This window comes from Globicephala melas, chromosome 7, assembly GCF_963455315.2.
Source record: "Globicephala melas chromosome 7, mGloMel1.2, whole genome shotgun sequence".
Lineage (NCBI taxonomy): Eukaryota > Metazoa > Chordata > Mammalia > Artiodactyla > Delphinidae > Globicephala > Globicephala melas.
This window is the reverse complement of record NC_083320.1, coordinates 114,954,744-114,972,934: the sequence shown is the minus strand read 5'-3', so window position 1 is coordinate 114,972,934 and position 18,191 is coordinate 114,954,744. Positions and strand designations below refer to the sequence as shown.

The 18,191-nt window shown below is 45.8% G+C and overlaps 1 protein-coding gene across 1 annotated transcript in view; it reads right to left on the bottom strand.

Annotated features, from left to right (window-relative positions):
- The window catches only part of SCTR (secretin receptor), a 59,541-nt gene extending 44,703 nt beyond the window's left edge, over positions 1-14,838 (bottom strand). The window contains exons 1-3 of the mRNA XM_030849650.3: positions 14,786-14,838; positions 14,404-14,422; positions 6,297-6,402 (exon numbers count right to left, since the gene is read on the bottom strand). Coding sequence (XP_030705510.2) covers positions 6,297-6,402; positions 14,404-14,422; positions 14,786-14,838 — 178 coding nt within the window. The remainder of the gene's footprint in view (positions 1-6,296; positions 6,403-14,403; positions 14,423-14,785) is intronic.
- Positions 14,839-18,191: the final 3,353 nt, after the last annotated feature.

The window sequence follows — 18,191 nt, the reverse complement described above, 5'->3', positions numbered from 1 at the left end:
CCGCGGTTTGGGGGCAGCCAGATTCCTGGGAGAGGGGCGGGGAAGGAGTCACCGGCCTGGCCGTGGGGGACGAGAAAGTGGGCGACCAACAGTCCAAGGATCCCAAGAGCAAAGGCCATGACTTGGAGATAAGAGTACTGCAGAAGGACCTGTCTGGTCTGTACGCCAACAAGCCAGATAACCTAGATGGAAAGGATCAATTCCCAGAAACACACAACCTACCAAGGCGGAGGTATGAGCAAGTAAAAACTCGGAGCAGACCTCTAACTAGTTGGGAGATGGAATGTGTCATAAAAAATCTCTCAACAACAAAAGCCCAGATGGCCTCACTGACAGGGTCTACCAAATGTTTAGAGGAATTAACACCAAGCCTCCTCAAAGGCTTCCAGAAAACTGTAAAGGAGGAAACACTTGCAAAATCATTCTATGAGGCCACCATCGCCCTGATACCAAAGCCACACAAAGACTCTACAAGAAAAGAAACTTGCAAAATCATTCTATGAGGCCACCATCGCCCTGATACCAAAGCCACACAAAGACTCTACAAGAAAAGAAAACTACAGACCAATATCTGCGATGAACATTAATGTAAAAGTTCTCAACAAAATACTAGCACATTGAATTGAACAGCACATGAAAACAATTATACACTATGACCAAGTGGGATCTATTCCTGCGATGCAGGGGTGGTTCAGAATGTGAATATTGCTCAATGCGATACACCACATTAACAAAATGAAGAACAAAAACCACAGGATCATCTCAGCTGATGCAGAAAAAGTATTTGACAAGATTCAACACCCTTTCAAGATAAAAAACACTTACACTAGAAATAAAAAGGAACTATCTCAATATAATAAAGGCCATATATATAAAGGCCACAGTGAACGTCATACTCAGTGGTGAAGCCTGAAAGCTTTTTCTGTAAGATCAGGAACAAGACAAGGACACCCACTTTTGCCACTTGTATTCAGCATAGTACTGGAAGCCCTAGCGTATAGCAAGTAGGCAAGAAAAATAAATAAAAGGTGTCCAAATTGGAGGAAAGAAGTAAAATTATCTCTGTTTGCAAACAATGTGATCTTATGTGTAGAAAACCCTAATGATGCCTCAAATGGACTCACCAAGGTGACAGGGTAGATATAAAATCAACACACAAAAATTAGTTGCATTCCTATACACTAGTGAGGAACAACCTACAAAGGAAATTATGAAACAAATCCATTTACAATAGCATTAAAAAGAACAAAAACCTTATGAATAAACCTAACTACCAACGTGAAAGACGTGCACACTGAAAACTACCAAACACTGCTGAAAGAAATTAAAGGCACAAATAAATGGAAAGACAACCTGTATTCATGGATTAGATGTCTTAATATTTTTAAGATGTCAATACTACCCAAAGTGATCTACAGATTCAATGCAATCTTTATCAAAATCCCAGTGACAGGGAGTTCCCTGGTTGCCTAGTGGTTAGGATTATGGGCTTTCACCGCCATGGCCCAGGTTCAATCCCTGGTCAGGGAACTGAGATCCCGCAAGATGCATGGCACAAACAAAACCAACAACAACAAAAAAATCCCAATGACAGAAATATTTCATTTAATATTTATGTATTTAATATTATTTTCAGAAATAGAAAAATTCATCCTAAAATTCTTAATGGAATCTCAAAGGACCTGGGAATAGTTAAAACCATCTTGAAAAACAACGAATTTGGGGATCTCATACTTCCTGATTTCAAAACCCATTTGAAAGCTACAGTAATCAAAACAGTGTGGTACTGGCATAAAGACAGACATATAGACCAATGGAATAGGAAAGAGAGCCCCCAAATAAACCTTCACATATATGGTCAAGTGATTTTTTTACCAAGGTGCCAAGACCATTCAATGGGAAAAGGACAGTCTTTCAACAAAGAAAGACTGGGAAAACTGAATGTCCATGTGCAAAAGAATGAAGGTGGACCTTTACCTTATACCACACATAAAAATTAACTCAAAAATGGACCAAGGACCTAAATGTAAGAGCTAAAACTATAAAATTCTTAGAGGAAGTTTCATGAGATTGGATTTGGCAATGCTTTCTTGGATATGACACCAAAAGAACTGACAACAAAAGTAAAATTAGCTATGTTAGGTTATACATCAAACTGAAAAACTTGTACATCAAAGGACACAATCAACAGAACGAAAAGGCAACCTACAGAACGACAGAAATCATTTGGAAATCATATATCTGATAAAGGGTTAATATCCAGAATATATAAAGAACTACAACTCCATAACAAAAAACCAAACAACCCTACTTAAAAATGGTCAAAGGACTTGAAGGGACGTTTCTTTAAAGAAAACATACAAATGGCCAAGAAACACAGGAAAATATGCTCAACATCACTAATCATCATGTAAATGCAGATCAAAACCTCAATGAGATACCATAGGCCAATCACAAAAAGACAAATACCGTATGATTCCAGTTATTTGTGGTACCTAGAACCATTCAATCCACAGAAACAGAAAGCAGAATGATGGTTCCCAGGGGATAACAGAAGAGAGGAAAAGAGTTGTTGTTTAATGGGTATAGAGCTCCAGTTTTGCAAGATAAAAGGTTTGGAGATTGGGTGCACAGTAATGTGAACTTAACACAACTGTACTGTACACTGAGAAATGGTTAAGTTGATGAAATTTACATGTTTTTTTAAACTTCTTTTTAAATTTCTTCAAAGAAGACATACAGATGGCCAACAGGCACATGAAAAGATGCTCAACATCACTGATCATCAGGGAAATACAAATCAAAACCACCACAAGGGCTTCCCTGGTGGCGCAGTGGTTGAGAGTCCGCCTGCCGATGCAGGGGTCGCGGGTTCGTGCCCCGGTCCGGGAGGATCCCACATGCCGCGGAGCGGCTGGGCCCGTGAGCCATGGCTGCTGAGCCTGCGCGTCCGGAGCCTGTGCTCCGCAGTGGGAGAGGCCACAACAGTGAGAGGCCCGTATACCACAAAAAAAAAAAAAACCATCACAAGATATCACCTCACACCTGTCAGAATGACTATTATCAAAAAGACAAGAAATAACAAGTGTTGACAAGGGTGTGGAGAAAAGGGAACCCTCGTGCACTGTTGGTGGGAATGTAACTGCTTCAGCCACTGGGGAGAAACTATGGAAAGTCCTCAAAAACTTAAAAAATAGCATTATCATATGATCCAGCAATTCCACTCCTGGGTATTTATCCAAAGAAAACAAAAACAGTAATTAGAAAAGATTCATGCACCCCTATGTTCACTGCATTATTTACAATAGTCAAGATACGGAAGCAACCCAAGTGCCCATCAACAGATGAATGAACAGATAAAGAAGATGTGGTACATATATACACAATGGAATGTTAGTCATAAAAAAGAATGAAATCTTGCCAGTTGTGACAATATGCATGGACCTAGAGGGTATCATGATACGTGAAATAAGTCAGACAAAGACAAATACTATACGATTTCACTATGATTTCTATGATTTTATAAATGTGGAATCTATAAAACAAATGAACAGACATAACTAAAAAGAAACACGTTACAGAGAACAAACAGGTGGTTGCCAGAGGGAGGCAGGGTTGGGGAGGAAAGAAATAAGTGAGGGATATTAAGAGATACAAAGTCCCAGTTGCAAAATAAATGAGTCACCGGCATGAAAGGTACAGAGTGGGGAATGTAGTTAATAACTATGTAATATCTTTGTATGGTGACACGTCATGACTAGACTTGTCTTGGTGATCATTTTGAAACGTACAGAAATATTAAATTACTATGTTCTGTATCAGAAACTAACATAGTGTTGTAGGTCCATTATACTTTGAAAACAATCAAACAGACAAATTCATAGACAGAGGTCAGATTTGTGGGTACCAGAGGCCGGGCTGGGGGGAATTGCAGGAAGGTAGTCAAAAGGTACAAACTTCCAGTTATAAGATAAATAAGTAGTAGGGATGTGACGCGCAGCATGATAAATACAGTTACCACTGCTGTGTGTTATATGTGAAAGTTGTTAAGAGAGCAATGTCAAGAGTTCTCGTCACACCATTCTTTTCTATTTCTTTAACTCTGCACCTATAAGAGATGATGGTGTTCACTGAACTTCTTGTGATAGTCACTTCATGATGTATGTAAGTCAAATCATTATGCTGTGCACCTTAAACTTATACACTGCTGTATGTCAACTATATCTCAATAAAACTGGAAGAAAAAGAAAGAAAGAAAAATGGTTAAGACAGTAAAATTTATGTTACATGTATTTTCCTACAATTAAAGAAACAAAGCAAAACACTGACAACATCAAATGTTGTCAAGGATGTGGAGCTACAGGAACCCTCATTCACTGCTGGTGGGAAATTAAAATGGTGCAGCCACTTGGAAGACAGTTCGGCAGCTTCCTACAAAACTGAACATGCTCTCACCATACGATCTAGCAACCATTCTCTTTGGTATTTATCCAAATGAATTGAAAACTTACGTCTGCACAGAACAACTTGATTTAGAATTGCCGAAACCTGGAAGCAACCAAGATGTCTTTCAGCAGGAGAATGGATAACCTGTGGCACATCCAGACAGTGGAATATTCTCCAGCTCAAAGAAGAAAGGAGCTACCAAGCCATGAAAAGACATGAGAAAAACCTTAAATGTATATTACCAAGTGGAAGAAACCAACCTGAAAAGATTACACACTGCATGATTCCAACTATATGACTTTCTGGAAAAGGCAAAACTACGGAGAGAGTAAAAAGATCAGTGGTTGCCAGGGTTAGAAGAGAGAGCGGGATGCATAGGTGGAGCACAGAGGATTTTCAGGCAAGAGAGACTACTCTGTATGATAGCATAATTGTGGATACATGCAATCATACATTTTTCAAAACCCACTGAATATGAGCACTAAGGGTGACCCCTAATGTAAACTGTGGGCTCTGAGTGACGACGGTGTGTAGGTTCATCAGCTGTAACCAACGTAGCACCGGCTGCAGGATGCTGACGGTGAGGGAGACTGTGTGTTTGGGTGGGAGCGGGTAGCAGAGAGTACGTGGGAATGCTCTGTACTTTCCGCTCCACTCTGCAGGGAACTGCTCTAAAAAATAAAGTCTATTAAAAAGAAATTCACTTCACATAAAATTAACCATTAGCCATTTTAAAGCGTACAATCAGTGGCATTTAGTACATTCACAGTGTTGTGTGACCGGCACCTCTATCCAGTTGTAGACATTTCACCACCACCAAAAGGCAGTTCCTACACAGTTACTCCCCAGCCATTTCCCCTGAGCCCCTGACAACCACGAATCTAACTTCTGTCTCTATGAATTTGTCTAATCTGGACATTTCATACAAGGAGAATCATATAACACATGACCTCTTACAACAGACTTCTTTCACTTCACGTTTTTTAAAATTTATCCATGTGGTAGTATCAGTACTTCATTCCTTTTTAAGACTGAATACTGTTCTATTGTATGTACAGACCACATCTTCTTTACCCATTCATCAGCTGACAGACACTTGGGTTGTTTCCACCTGTTGGCTATTGTAACCCGTGCTGCTAAGACCTTGCCTGTACAAGTCTTTGTCTGACTATCTGTAAAGGATTCTTCTCTTAATGCTACATCCCTCCCTGCCCTTAGATGAGTGAAAGCAAAGCAGATAAGTGAAGGAAGGGAACAGAAACAAAATTAACATGTAAATATCAAATTAATAATATTTACAGTCCCGACTAATAACAAATATTTAAATTAATAATATTTAAGAAACACCTGTATTAACATACTTTATCTCATATATCTTTATAATTCTGATGTAGACTTTAGCACCTGTGTTTATAGATCAGTAAAGCAAGACTCGGAAGGTTAAATAATTTGTCCGTGTTCACACAGCCGCTGAGGGTCAGCCAGCAATGGACTCCAAGTTTTCCAGACCCCACGCTGCCTCTCCCAACAAACTAGCAGTAGAGGTGAGAGAATGGGTGAGAAGTACACTGCCTTGATAAGTAACTCTCACCAAAAGCTTACCTTGGTGAAGTCATCATGCAGAAGCTAATGGTTCAACAACCCTGGCTGTAACCACAAACTCAAAGAACCAAAGAGAGGCGATGACGTGGTTTCTCTGGGTGTGTATAGACTGGTCACCAGGGTCACTCCAGGCCCTTCCCCTCAGCTTATTCTCTGAAAGGACGCAGCTGCTCCAGCCCCTACCTGCCCCCAACCCAGTGCACCTGGACGCAACTCACATCCCAGAGTGGGCCCAGGTGTGCACGTACCTGGGGCCGGGTGCCTGGCCCTCTCCTCGGCGAGTCCCTGCAGACACTGGTCCCGCTCTTCCCGTAGCACCTGCAGCACAGCGCACAGCCGAGGGAAGGCTCCCACCTGCAAGCCCAAAGCCGAGAATGCTCGTCACTGCCACGAAGCTGAGTCTAGTACACACGGCGGGGCCAGACAATGGAGACTCAAAATGAGGAAGACAAACTAGTGAATATGACAAAAAAAGAGCATGCTCACAGATACAGACAACAAACTTGTGGTTACCAGCAGGGAGAGGGAAGGAGGGCAAGCTAGGGGCAGGGCAGTAAGAGGTACAAGCTGCTAGGTATAAAATAAGCTACAAGGATACGTCGTACAACACAGAGAACAGAGCCCATATTTTACAATAACTATAAATGGAGCATAACCTTTAAAAATTGTGAATCACTAATTGTACACCTATAGCCTATACAGTATCGTACAGCAACTATACTTCAGTAAAAAAGACTTGTAAAAAAAAGTAATGTAAACTAGAGACTTTAGTTAATGTATCAATATTAGCTCATCGATTTTAACAAATGCACCACTTTTATGCAAGACATTAGTAATAGGAGACACTGGAGAGGAAGGGTTGAGGGGGTATATGGTCATTCTTTGTACTTTCTGCAGAATTTTTCTGTAAACCTAAATCCTCTCAACAAAATAAATTATATTAATTAAAAAAGAATAAGTGGGAGAAATCAGTTCGCCTAGTTTAAAGACTCGCTGTATAGCTACAGTAATCAAAACAGCCTGGTATTAGTAGAAGAATAGGCAATGGTGTTAGAGCGACTGGACAGCTACAGATAACAAAATGAACCTTGAACTAAGACTCATACCTTGTACAAAAATTACCTCAAAATGATCATGGACTTGAGCGCAAAACATTAAACTAAAACTTTTAGAAAAAACATAGAAAATCTTCAAGATGTAGGGCCAGGCAAAGATTTCTTATACTTGACACCAAAAGCACGATCCATAAAAAGAAAAATTGATAAATTGGACTTCACCAAAATTAAAAACTTTTGCTCCAAGAAAAACCATGTTAAGAGGATGAAAAGGCAAGCTACAGATGAGGAGACGATATTTGCAATCCGCAAATTAGAACTAATATCTAGAACAGACAGAGAACATTCAAAACTCAATAGTAAACAAATTTAAAAATCTAGTTAAGGACTTCCCTGGTGGCGCAGTGGTTAAGAATCCGCCTGCCAGTGCAGGGCAAGCAGGTTCGATCCCTGGTCCAGGAAGATCCCACATGCCGGGGAGCAACTAAGCCCATGCGCCACAACTATTGAAGCCTGTGAGCCCTAGAGCCCACAAGCCACAACTACTGAGCCTGTGCTCTGGAGCCTGTGAGCCACAATTACTGAGCCTGTGTGCTGCAGCTACTGAAGCCCGCACACCTAGAGCCTGTGCTCCACAACAAGAGAAGCCACCGCAATGAGAAACCCACACACCGCAAAGAAGAGTAGCCCCTGCTCGCCACAACTAGAGAAAGTCCACACGCAGCAACGAAGACCCAACGTGGCCCAAAAAAAAAAAATCTATTTAGAACATAGGCAAAATGCATGAAAAGACATTTCAGAGAAGACACACAGATGGCAAATAAGCACATGAAAAGATGTTCAACATTATTAGCTATTAGGTAAATGCAAATTGAAATCGTAATGTGATATCACTACGTGCTTATCAGAATATCTAACATAAAAAATGACAACAATGCTGGCAAGGTTGTGGTGAAACTAGGTCACGGACACATTGCTGGTGGGACTGTAAAATGAGACAACCACTCTGGAGAACAGGTTGACAGTGTCTTAAGAAAAGCTAAACATGCAACTATCATATGACCCAGCCATTGCACTCTCGGGCATTTACCCTGGAGAAATGAAAACGTATATTCAGAAAAAAACCTGTACACTACTATTTGTAGCAGCTTTATTCCTAACAGCCCAAAACTGTAACAGTCCAGATGCCTTTCAATGGGTAAATGGTTAAACAAACTATGGTACATCCATACTATGAAATTCTACTCAGCAATAAAAAGGAACAAAGTAGTAATACATGGACCAACTTAAATGAATATCCAGAGAAATATGCTGAATGAAAAAAGCCAATCCCAAACGGTTACATCCTGTATGATTCCATTTATATAACATTCTTTTTTTAATTTAATTATTTTATATTGGGGTATAGTTGATTCACAACCTTTGTGTTAGTTTCAGGTGTACAGCAGAGTGATTCAGTTATACATGTGTCCATTCTTTTTCAGATTCTTTCCCCATACAGGTTATTACAGAGTACTGAGTAGAGTTCCCTGTGCTGTACAGTAGGTCCTTGTTGGTTATCTATTTTATATAGAGCAGTGTGTATATGTTAATCCCAACCTCCTAATGTATCCCTCCTCCACCCCCTTTCCCCTTTGGTAACCATAAGTTTGTTCTCTATGTCTGTGAGTCTGTTTTGTCAATACATTCATTTGTATCATTTTTTTTAGATTCCACATCATTTATATAACATTCTTGAAACAGCAAAATTATATCAATAAAAATGGAGACCCTATTAGTGGTTGTCAGGAGTGAAGGGAGGGTGAGGGTGGGAGGGAGGGAGGTATGACTCTAACAGGGCACCACGAAGGGACCTCAGGGTTGCAGACTTGTTCTGCACCTTGACTGGATCAACGTCAGTATCATAGCTGGTCAGTCAAACCCCAGCTCACTTGCAAACACTAAGAAAGAAGTAAACGTGCATTTCTATGTGCCACTGAGTTTCTGTGACTGTTACACAGCACAGCTGACTGGGTAGGAGTGACGTTTCCCGAAAGTGGGTGGCCATGTGCATTGCTGGAAATGAAGAAAGGGGTGCTGCAGCAAAGAGGGTCTTGAGAGCGATGGAGCAAGATGAGGAATGAGGGAACACCTACAATGGGAACCTCTCCAAGAAAAATTTAACTTCCTTTGTGTTTTTCCCTGGGACTATGGAAAAATAAACATCAGAAGACAGTTTAACTTTTTCTTTTCATTCTACATTTCTTCTTCTTAAGTTGTAGTAAAATATACATAACATTTACCATTTTAACCGTGGTTTAGTGTACAAAGTTGTACAATGATCACCCCTATCCATCTCCAGGACTTTTCAACTGGCCCAACAGAAACTCTGTACCAATTAAATAGTAACTATCCGTTACCCTTCCTGGAGTCCCTGGTAACCTCTATTCTACTTTCTGATTCTATGAATGTGTCTGTTCTAGGTACTTCATATAAGTGGAGTCACGCAATATCTGCTTTTTTGTGTCTGGCTCATTTCACATCCACATTGTAGCATCTATCAGAATTTCCTTCCCTTTTAAGGATGAATACTATTCCATTGTATGGACAGACCGCACTTTGTTCATCCATTCGTCGCTGGGTTGTTTCCATCTCTTGGCTACTGTGAATACTGCAGCCAGGAACAAAGGTGTACAAATATCTTTTCGAGTCCCTGCTTTGATTCTTCTGGGTACATACCCAGAAGCAAAATGTGTGGATCATATGGTAATTCTGTGTTTACTTTTTTAAAAAACCACCGCACTGTTTTCCACAGCAGCTGCCCCATTTTACCTTCCCGCCAGCAATGCATAGAGTTCTAATTTCTCTATGTCCTCATCAACCTTTGTTATTCTGTGTTAATAATATCCATCTTAGTGGGTACGAAGTGAATCATCCCACATTTCTTTTACCCTTATCCTTCCATTAAAATTGAATAAACTGGGACTTCCCTGGCGGTCTAGTGGTTAAGACTCCACGCTGCCAATACAGGGGGCCAAAATATATTTTTAAAGACAAAAAAGAAAAAGAAAAGATGAAGAAGAAAAGAACTATCATCTATAGTTCACCCCCTTTTAAAAAAAGTATTAAATATAATTTTACTTAAAATTCACAGGAGGAGAAACAAGTGAAGGTGAAAGTATTGCTAAAATTAATATAAAATTTTCCTCAAAACAAGAGCTATTAGTACTGGAAAGTTCCCTTTAAACAGTTTTTAAAAATCAAGTTTGTCTCTTAGGGGAAAACATAGGCAGAACATTGTATGACATAAATCACAGCAAGATCGTTTTTGACCCACTCCTAGAGAAATGGATATAAAACCAAAAATAAACAAATGGGACCTAATGAAACTCAAAAGCTTTTGCACAGCAAAGGAAACCATAAACAAGACGAAAAGACAACCCTCAGAATGGCAGAGAATATTTGCAAATGAAGCAACTGACAAAGGATTAATCTCCAAAATTTACAAGCAGCTCATGCAGCTCAATATCAAAAAAACAAACAATCCAAAAATGGGCAGAAGACCTAAATAGACATTTCTCCAAAGAAGACATACAGATGGCCAGCAAACACATGAAAGAATGCTCAACATCACTAATCATTAGAGAAATGCAAATCACAACTACAATGAGATATCATCTCACACCAGTCAGAATGGCCATCATCAAAAAATCTACAAACAATACATGCTGGAGAGGGTGTGGAGAAAAGGGAGCCCTCTTGCACTGTTGGTGGGAATGTAAACTGATAACAGCCACTATGGAGAACAGTATGGAGGTTCCTTAAAAAACTAAAAATAGAACTACCATACAACCCAGCAATCTCACTACGGGGCATATACCCTGAGAAAACCATAATTCAAAAAGAGTCATGTACCACAATGCTCACTGCAGCTCTATTTACAATAGCCAGCACATGGAAGCAACCTAAGTGTCCATCGACAGATGAATGGATAAAGAAGATGTGGCACATATATACAATGGAATATTACTCAGCCATAAAAAGAAACGAAATTGAGTTATTTGCAGTGAGGTGGATGGACCCAGAGTCTGTCATACAGAGTGAAGTAAGTCAGAAAGAGAAAAACAAATACCGTATGCTAACACATATATATGGAATCTAAGAAAAAAATGGTCATGAAGAACCTAGGGTCAGGACAGGAATAAAGATGCAGACATACAGAATGGACCTGGGGACACAGGGAGGGAGAAGGGTAAGCTGGGACAAGGTGAGCGAGTGGCATGGACATATATACACTACCAAACGTAAGGTAGATAGCTAGTGGGAAGCAGCCGCATAGCACAGGGAGATCAGCTCGGTGCTTTGTGACCACCTAGAGGGGTGGGATAGGGAGGGTGGGAGGCAGGGAGACACAAGAAGGAAGAGATATGGGTACATATGTATATGTATAACTGATTCACTTTGTTATACAGCAGAAACTAACACACCATTGTAAAGCAACTATACTCCAATAAAGATGTTAAAAGAAAAACAATCCTATTCGTTTTCCCCTGGAGCCCTCCCTCCCACAGACCTCCTTCCTCTTCCCAACACCGGCCTGTGGTTTTGGGGGCCGCTCCCCGCTCCCCCTGCCGGGGTTCCATTTCCTGGACTCCCTTTTTCTTTACTCTTCTTCCTTGTTTTACAGAATCACGTTCTCTAGTAAATTCCTAAGAAAGCACATGGAGGAAGTAAATTTTTGAATCTCTGAAGGAGTGAAAAAGCTCTTATTCACTTGAGTAATTATCCAATTAATTAATAATTTGGAGATAGAAAAGTCCAACCTGCAGAGAGAGAAAATAACGAGGCAGACCCCAAAATAAGAGAGGAAAGATGTTAAGAGAGGGTTCTGTTAGCTATTTTGGACTCTTAAATCCGGAAAGGTAAAAGCTGGGAGGAGATACAATGAAAACCTGTTGAATTCTGAAGGAGGTGAAGAAACGCAGCATCACTTTGCTCATCACACTTTACAATATAATTACTCACCTGCCAACATTGAGACCGGAAAGGAATAGTTTCAAGGGGGAAACAAGAGAAATACTAGTCTAGTTTATAGGATGAGAAAGAAAAAGAGGGCACTCGATCGTACAATCAGTTCGAAGCACAAAACGTCATCAAACACTTACTGGGCCCCCAGGACGCCCCGCAATCAAAGGCGAATGGACGCGGGTCCTGCTCCCGGAGCTCACCGGCTCCAAGGAGTCAGAGTGGCCCGAGGCGGGAGCGCGTGGGGAAGGCAGCCGCCAGGTCATGATGGACCACCAGCGGCGGCAGGGGCCCCCGGGAGGCGGCTGCACCCGGTAAGTCATCCTCACAGAGCAGAGAGGATGCGAACGGACGAGACGGAGCCGATGGGGGCCTGAGGGCCGGCTGAGGGCAGGGCTGGCGTGGCTCCCATGGTGCGTCTGCTCTGGGTGCCTCGATAGCTCCAAGCACAAGGAAACGAGATGTAGGCCTGGGAGCTGAGGTGAGAGAAGTGTGGTTGAGCAAGACTGGGTTTGTGACGCGGTAAGACAGCCAAAGAAGCTCACACGGTAAGAGGGAGCAGGTCCAGAAGACCAAGGGCCAGAGACAGAGCCTCGGGGAACGACCCGCTCAGGCTGGGAATAAGAGCGTAAGGAAGACCCACGCCAGAGGAGGGACCTTGCGCGAGGAGGAGCCAGCCACGCGAGAGGAGCCAGCCACGCGAGAGGAGGGGCCTAGCCACTGGAGGGACCATGCGAGAGGAGAAACGTCTAGAGAGGTGTGGTGGGAACAGCGAAGGGTGGGAGCCAAGGCAGGGAAAGGGACAGGGTGTCCTGGCACGGAATGCTTCCAAGAGGCTGGGGTCCCATGGGTGTCCTGCCCAGTTTGACCAGGACAGTCTGGGTGTGTGCCTGCTACCTTGATCTCGTTATTCATTAACGTCCAGCTCCTCTCATCAGTCACGGGGTCCCCGCGTAGACCAAAGACTGCACCCTGTCTAGTGAATGCGGCAACACAGGCTCTGGTGACTGAAGCCCGTGGGTGGCGCGTGGGAGCCAGGGTGCGGCTGGCTGAGAAATGGGCAGAGGTGGAGGCAGGGGTCGTGGGTGAGGACTGGGCTGCCTCTGTGTCATCTCAGGACACAGGTCGCTGAGCATGGTAGGGGCGGGGGTGGGAGCACAGGTGTAGGGATGGCCGTGGGCCGGAGCAGAGCCTCTGTTCCGCCTGGTTGTGTTGTGGACAGGATATCTGTGTACCCCAACGAATACATTGATGCCCTAACCCCGGGTGTGGCTCTGTTTGGAGACGGCCCCATAAGGAGGTAATTAAGGTCAAATGAGGTCTAAGGGGTTGGGGCCCAGATCTGATAGGTTAGTGGCCTTATGAGAAGAGACACCAGAGGGCTCACCCTCTCTCTCTGCCCGCTCAGAGGAAAGGCCATGTGAAGGTAAGGCAGCTGTCTACAAGCCGTCTGGGGAGGGAGGGCTCCCCAGAACCCGACCATGCTGGCCCTGGATCTGGGACTTCCAGCCTCCAGAACTAGGAGAAGATAAACGTCCACTGTTTAAGGCCCCCAGTCTGTGGTGCTCTGTTATGGCAGGAGGAAGGGCACAGGAGGGTACGATTCAGACACATCTGTGAGAGCAAGATGTTGCTCAGAGGAAGTTCTTCCCCTGACTCTCAGGAAACGGGAGGTAGACCCGGTCTGTGGAAAATGAAAGAGGAGGTGGCGAGGTCAGAAATCTGAGAAGACACCAGGGGGAGCCTCTGGGAGCCAAGGTAAAGGGAACTGATGTGGGGCACGAAGGGATTCTGAAGCCTGGAAAACTCAGGAATCCTGGCAGCACGACGGGCAGGACATGATGCACCGGGGAGGTCCCTTCCCCAGAGGCCCCTTGGACTCTGTCAGGCAGGGCCTGTTGAAGCTGGGTGGGTCCCAGGAGATCCCTGTTTTCTCGTGTCCTCTCGAATGCTGGGCAGCCCTCTGTTTGTCATGTAAGCAAGCAGATAGGATCTGAGTGTTGTGGGGCTTGCCTTGGGCTGCAGGTTTTTCCAGAGCCCGAGTGAAGGTCAGTGGTGAGAAACCTCAGCTTGCTAAGGGCAGGGGTGCAGACACCAAACCAGGGGCCACTGCAGGGGCCGCCCTGTGGGCAGAGCTCTAATCCTGGTTATTAAGTCTGCGCTTTCAACAAGGGGTGCCAGGAAGAAAGCTCTGCCTGTCCCTGGCATGCGGGGAATACTGGGGACGGGACAGAGGGAGGGGAACTCTATAGCATCTCCTAAAGGGGGTGCCGAAGCCTAGAGGACTCCCCTAAACAGTGTGGGAAGCACACCTCCTGTTGGACTTCGTGACCCCAAGCTCATCTCTGGCCCCTTCATTAAAATGCTGTGTCCTGACAGTATTTTGTTTATGTTTTATGAAGTGATTAGATTAAACTGAAATCAGTGTCATTTTGCGGTTTGGGAGAGAATTTCATGACAGCGCCTTGGGCACCAGAAACCAGAGCGGCCTCTCTTTGGGAGCAGACCACATTCTGGCTAAGAACAGCTGGGTTTGGGTCCTCACGCCACCGTGTCCAGCTGGGTGACCTTGACCAGTGGCTTCACCTCTCTCTGAGCCTCTGTGTCATGTGCACCATGAGGGTACTGATTGTTGGTGTGAGAAGTAAATCAGTGCCAGGAAGGACTGAGCAGAGTACCTGGTGTGAAGTAAGTGCTCAGTAAGGGAAGCCTTCACCATCATCACCATCATCGTCATCAGTCACGTTAACTTAGGGACAGTAAACACTCAAAAAGAAACGCACAGATACTTCCTCAGAATATTGTCCAAAACTCCCAGTGACTTTCCTCTAAGAGGCCACAGTAGCCAGATCCTCTGGTGGCCTTTGCAGGCCTTCCTAAAATTCTGCTCACCCAGATGCCACAGAGCTCGTCAGCCTCTGGGTCCAGACGTGGCCCACAGAGGGGCGGGGACCACCATGTGTGCCAGACCCCATCCTTCGAGTTTCTGTGTTTCTGCGCCGTCCACTGAGACGGAATGAAGGGGCGGGGGGGAAGGGAGGGTGGAGAAGCCCAAGGAACCCATGCCCTGCAGAAGTCTTCTTGTCTGGAAATGGGTCTCCATCGGGTACACCTGCTTCTGTCCTCCGGCTCAGATTCCCTGTCACCAACCCCACTACCCTGAATCCAACATCCAGTGACACCTATTGTGAATCCTGTTCGCGCATTTCCCCTGAAACATTACATTTAAGGCAGCGGTTCTCAACCAGGGCAGTTTTGCCCTGCCTGCTCCCCAAGGGCATTTGGCAATGTCTGGAGACACTTTGTGTTGGAACGACTTGGAGAGATGGCACTAGCTTCTGGTGGCTAGAGTCCAGGGACGCTCCCAGCACCCCTTGTGAAAAGCCCAGGTTTAATATCCAGGATTACAGCGTCAAAGTTAAGAAACCCTGCTTGAAGGAAAAAGCAGCCCTGCACCCCCCTTAACTCAGGTTCTCGGATGGGCAGCTTGCCAGATGCCCTGGATTAAAAAGCCCTCCCCTGAGTGACTCCTCCTCCTTTGCTGACGTATCTGTGTACAATTTTGTAAGCAACGATTGCTTTCAAGATGTCATGCTTCACTACCTGTTGCTATATGAAACTGTCCCAGCTGAGGACAGCCACTATGGATAGCACCTTCATTTCATTCACTCATTCATGCATTCATTCAGCCCCCACACACTCATTGACTCCCCCTTACGCTGGGACAGGCTCTAGGGATAAAGGATGAGCGAGACTAAGTCTCAAGGCTCAAGCTCGAAGTGAACATATCGGGAAGGACAGATGTGCTGGTGAATAATAGCGTTCCAGGTAGAAGTCCTCATGAGAGACACGGGTGGGGACAGGCGAGGTGTGGCCGGGGTTTCCTACCCAGGTCTAGAAAACTGCCCCATCAGCCATCAGCACTTGTTAGTCCACTGGCAAGGGACCCTCCCGACATCACCCTGTGGAAAGGCAGGGGAGGGGATAGTAATAAGCATTTGGCCTTAGTGACTGCCCCCCCCCCGCAATTAGAAATATGCCTATGATTTCCCTCAAGAGGGAGCACAAAATGAATACAGAATTGTTTGAATGCCCTTCAATTTCAAAATCGAATGTCTGACGCCTCAAACAAACAGGAAAATAAAAAGCAGCGTTTCATAGGCTGGGAAATAGTCCAACCGAAGTAGTCAGTTCCACTCCTGTTTGTTGAAGGAGTTCTCTGCCAAGAAGTGTGAACCTCAGGTCTGGATAAGCCCATAAAATCACCAGAGAACCAAGGCTTACACACAGGAACCCACCTCGAAGAACACAAAGCGGTACCGGAGTGCATGAAAATGCACGTAAAGACAAAGGGCGTCCCGGACAGAGCTCTGGGCTCTATTTTCAGCGCTGCCACAAACCAACTGATGTGGAGAAGGTCCCTGCTCTCTGTGGGTCTCAGTTTGCTCCCCTGTAAAAGGAGGTAACTGGACCAGGGCATAATAAAACATCCTTCCAAGGCACACAGAAGACTTGAACCAAGGGGAGGCTCTCCTTTCCCCTCTGTTTATTCCTGAGATAACACCGGGGTCCCCTTGAGATTAAAATGTAGGTTGAACCTCAGTCCTGAAGCCCAGCTACCTGGAGCGGCTGCCTCCCAGCCCTGGGCACCGAATCACAACACACCTGGAGGCTGCACTGGGCTTCGAACCGTCCCCACCGTCTCAGGTGGCGTTTCCCCGAAGTGGGAGCTCAGACTAACGAGCGGGTGCTGTTGCCCTAGCACCTTCCAACTCCAGCCCTAGGACAAGAGGCTCCAAGTTACAAGCGAGCTGGGAACAGAGCCCCAAACGCCAGCCTGGATGCCACAGAGTCGCCCCTACTGCGTGCCAACACTCCCGTCAGCTCGGGAAGCAGGTCTTTCTTGCAGTCAAACAGGATAGGACTACAGGAAGGCAAGGTCACTGGACGCCAGGAAGGACTTGCCCAGGACAGAGACCGCAGACTCAGAATTAGGTCCCCAAGTGCTCTCCCTGGGAAGTTTCTTGGGACAGACGCCCCGGCGGCCAGTTTGGAAGGCTGGTGGGAAAGAGTGGTTCTGGAATCTGTGCGCCCACTTCCCAACCCCCCGCCCTCGCTTCCAGCCAGCCAGTCTGGGTGCAGCCACTTTCCCATTCACAAATCCCACAGGGAGAGGCCCGGATTCCCTGGAGTTTCCGAGAAAGAAAGAAAAACACGCCACCCACTGCTGCCTTCTCTGTTCTCGGCCAGCTCCTCCCTGGGCCTGGTTTGGGGAGACCAGCTGCTCCCAGGAGTCCCCAGACACACAGACATTGGGGAGCCAAACCCACAGGAGAGACGAGGGGGAGAGCCGCAGACGCGCTCCCATCACAGAACCAGCAGCTGCTGCGGCCAGAGCTTTCGGAGGTCTCCCCATCCGCAGCCGGGTGCGTGTGCAAATGTCAAGGCTTTGGAGCAGACGGATTGGGTTCCAGTTGTCTTTTATCGGGGCAAGATTTTTGGTCTTTCCAAGTCTCGCTTTTCTTGTCCGCAAAGTGAGGGTGAAAACATCAACCTCGAAAGGCGATGATGAGGTTTCAAGGAGATAACGCAGGCAAAGCGCCCGGCACACAAAACGCACGGCCAGGGGCGGCTCCAGAACTCCGCCTAGGAGGGCCCCGGAAGCGCAGCCGGGAGGAAGGGGTGGTTTGGAGGGCAAGGGGGTTATCCCAGCGCTGCCTGCGCCCAGGCTCATGCCGATGGTGTCTTGGAGGAGCGGGCCGTCCGGAGAGGAGCGGAGAGAGATCGTAGCTGTGGGGGACGCATGCGGAGGAAGGGCTCCCACTCCCCAGCGGAAGATCGGCCCCCACCCCCACCCCGCGTGGGACCCGCGGAGGCGCGCGTACTCACGGCGTGCGCGGCACAGGCAAGCAGCAGCAGCGGAGGCAGGAGGGCGCTCATGGTGCCGCGTGCGCTCCCTGGGCGCCCCGACGGCCGCCTGCCCGCGCGCACCACCCGTTTCGGGCTCAGCGCTCCCAGCCTCCTCTCGGACCCTGGTCGGCCCCCGCGCCCCGGGGAGCCATGGCCCCACCCGGGACTTCGCCT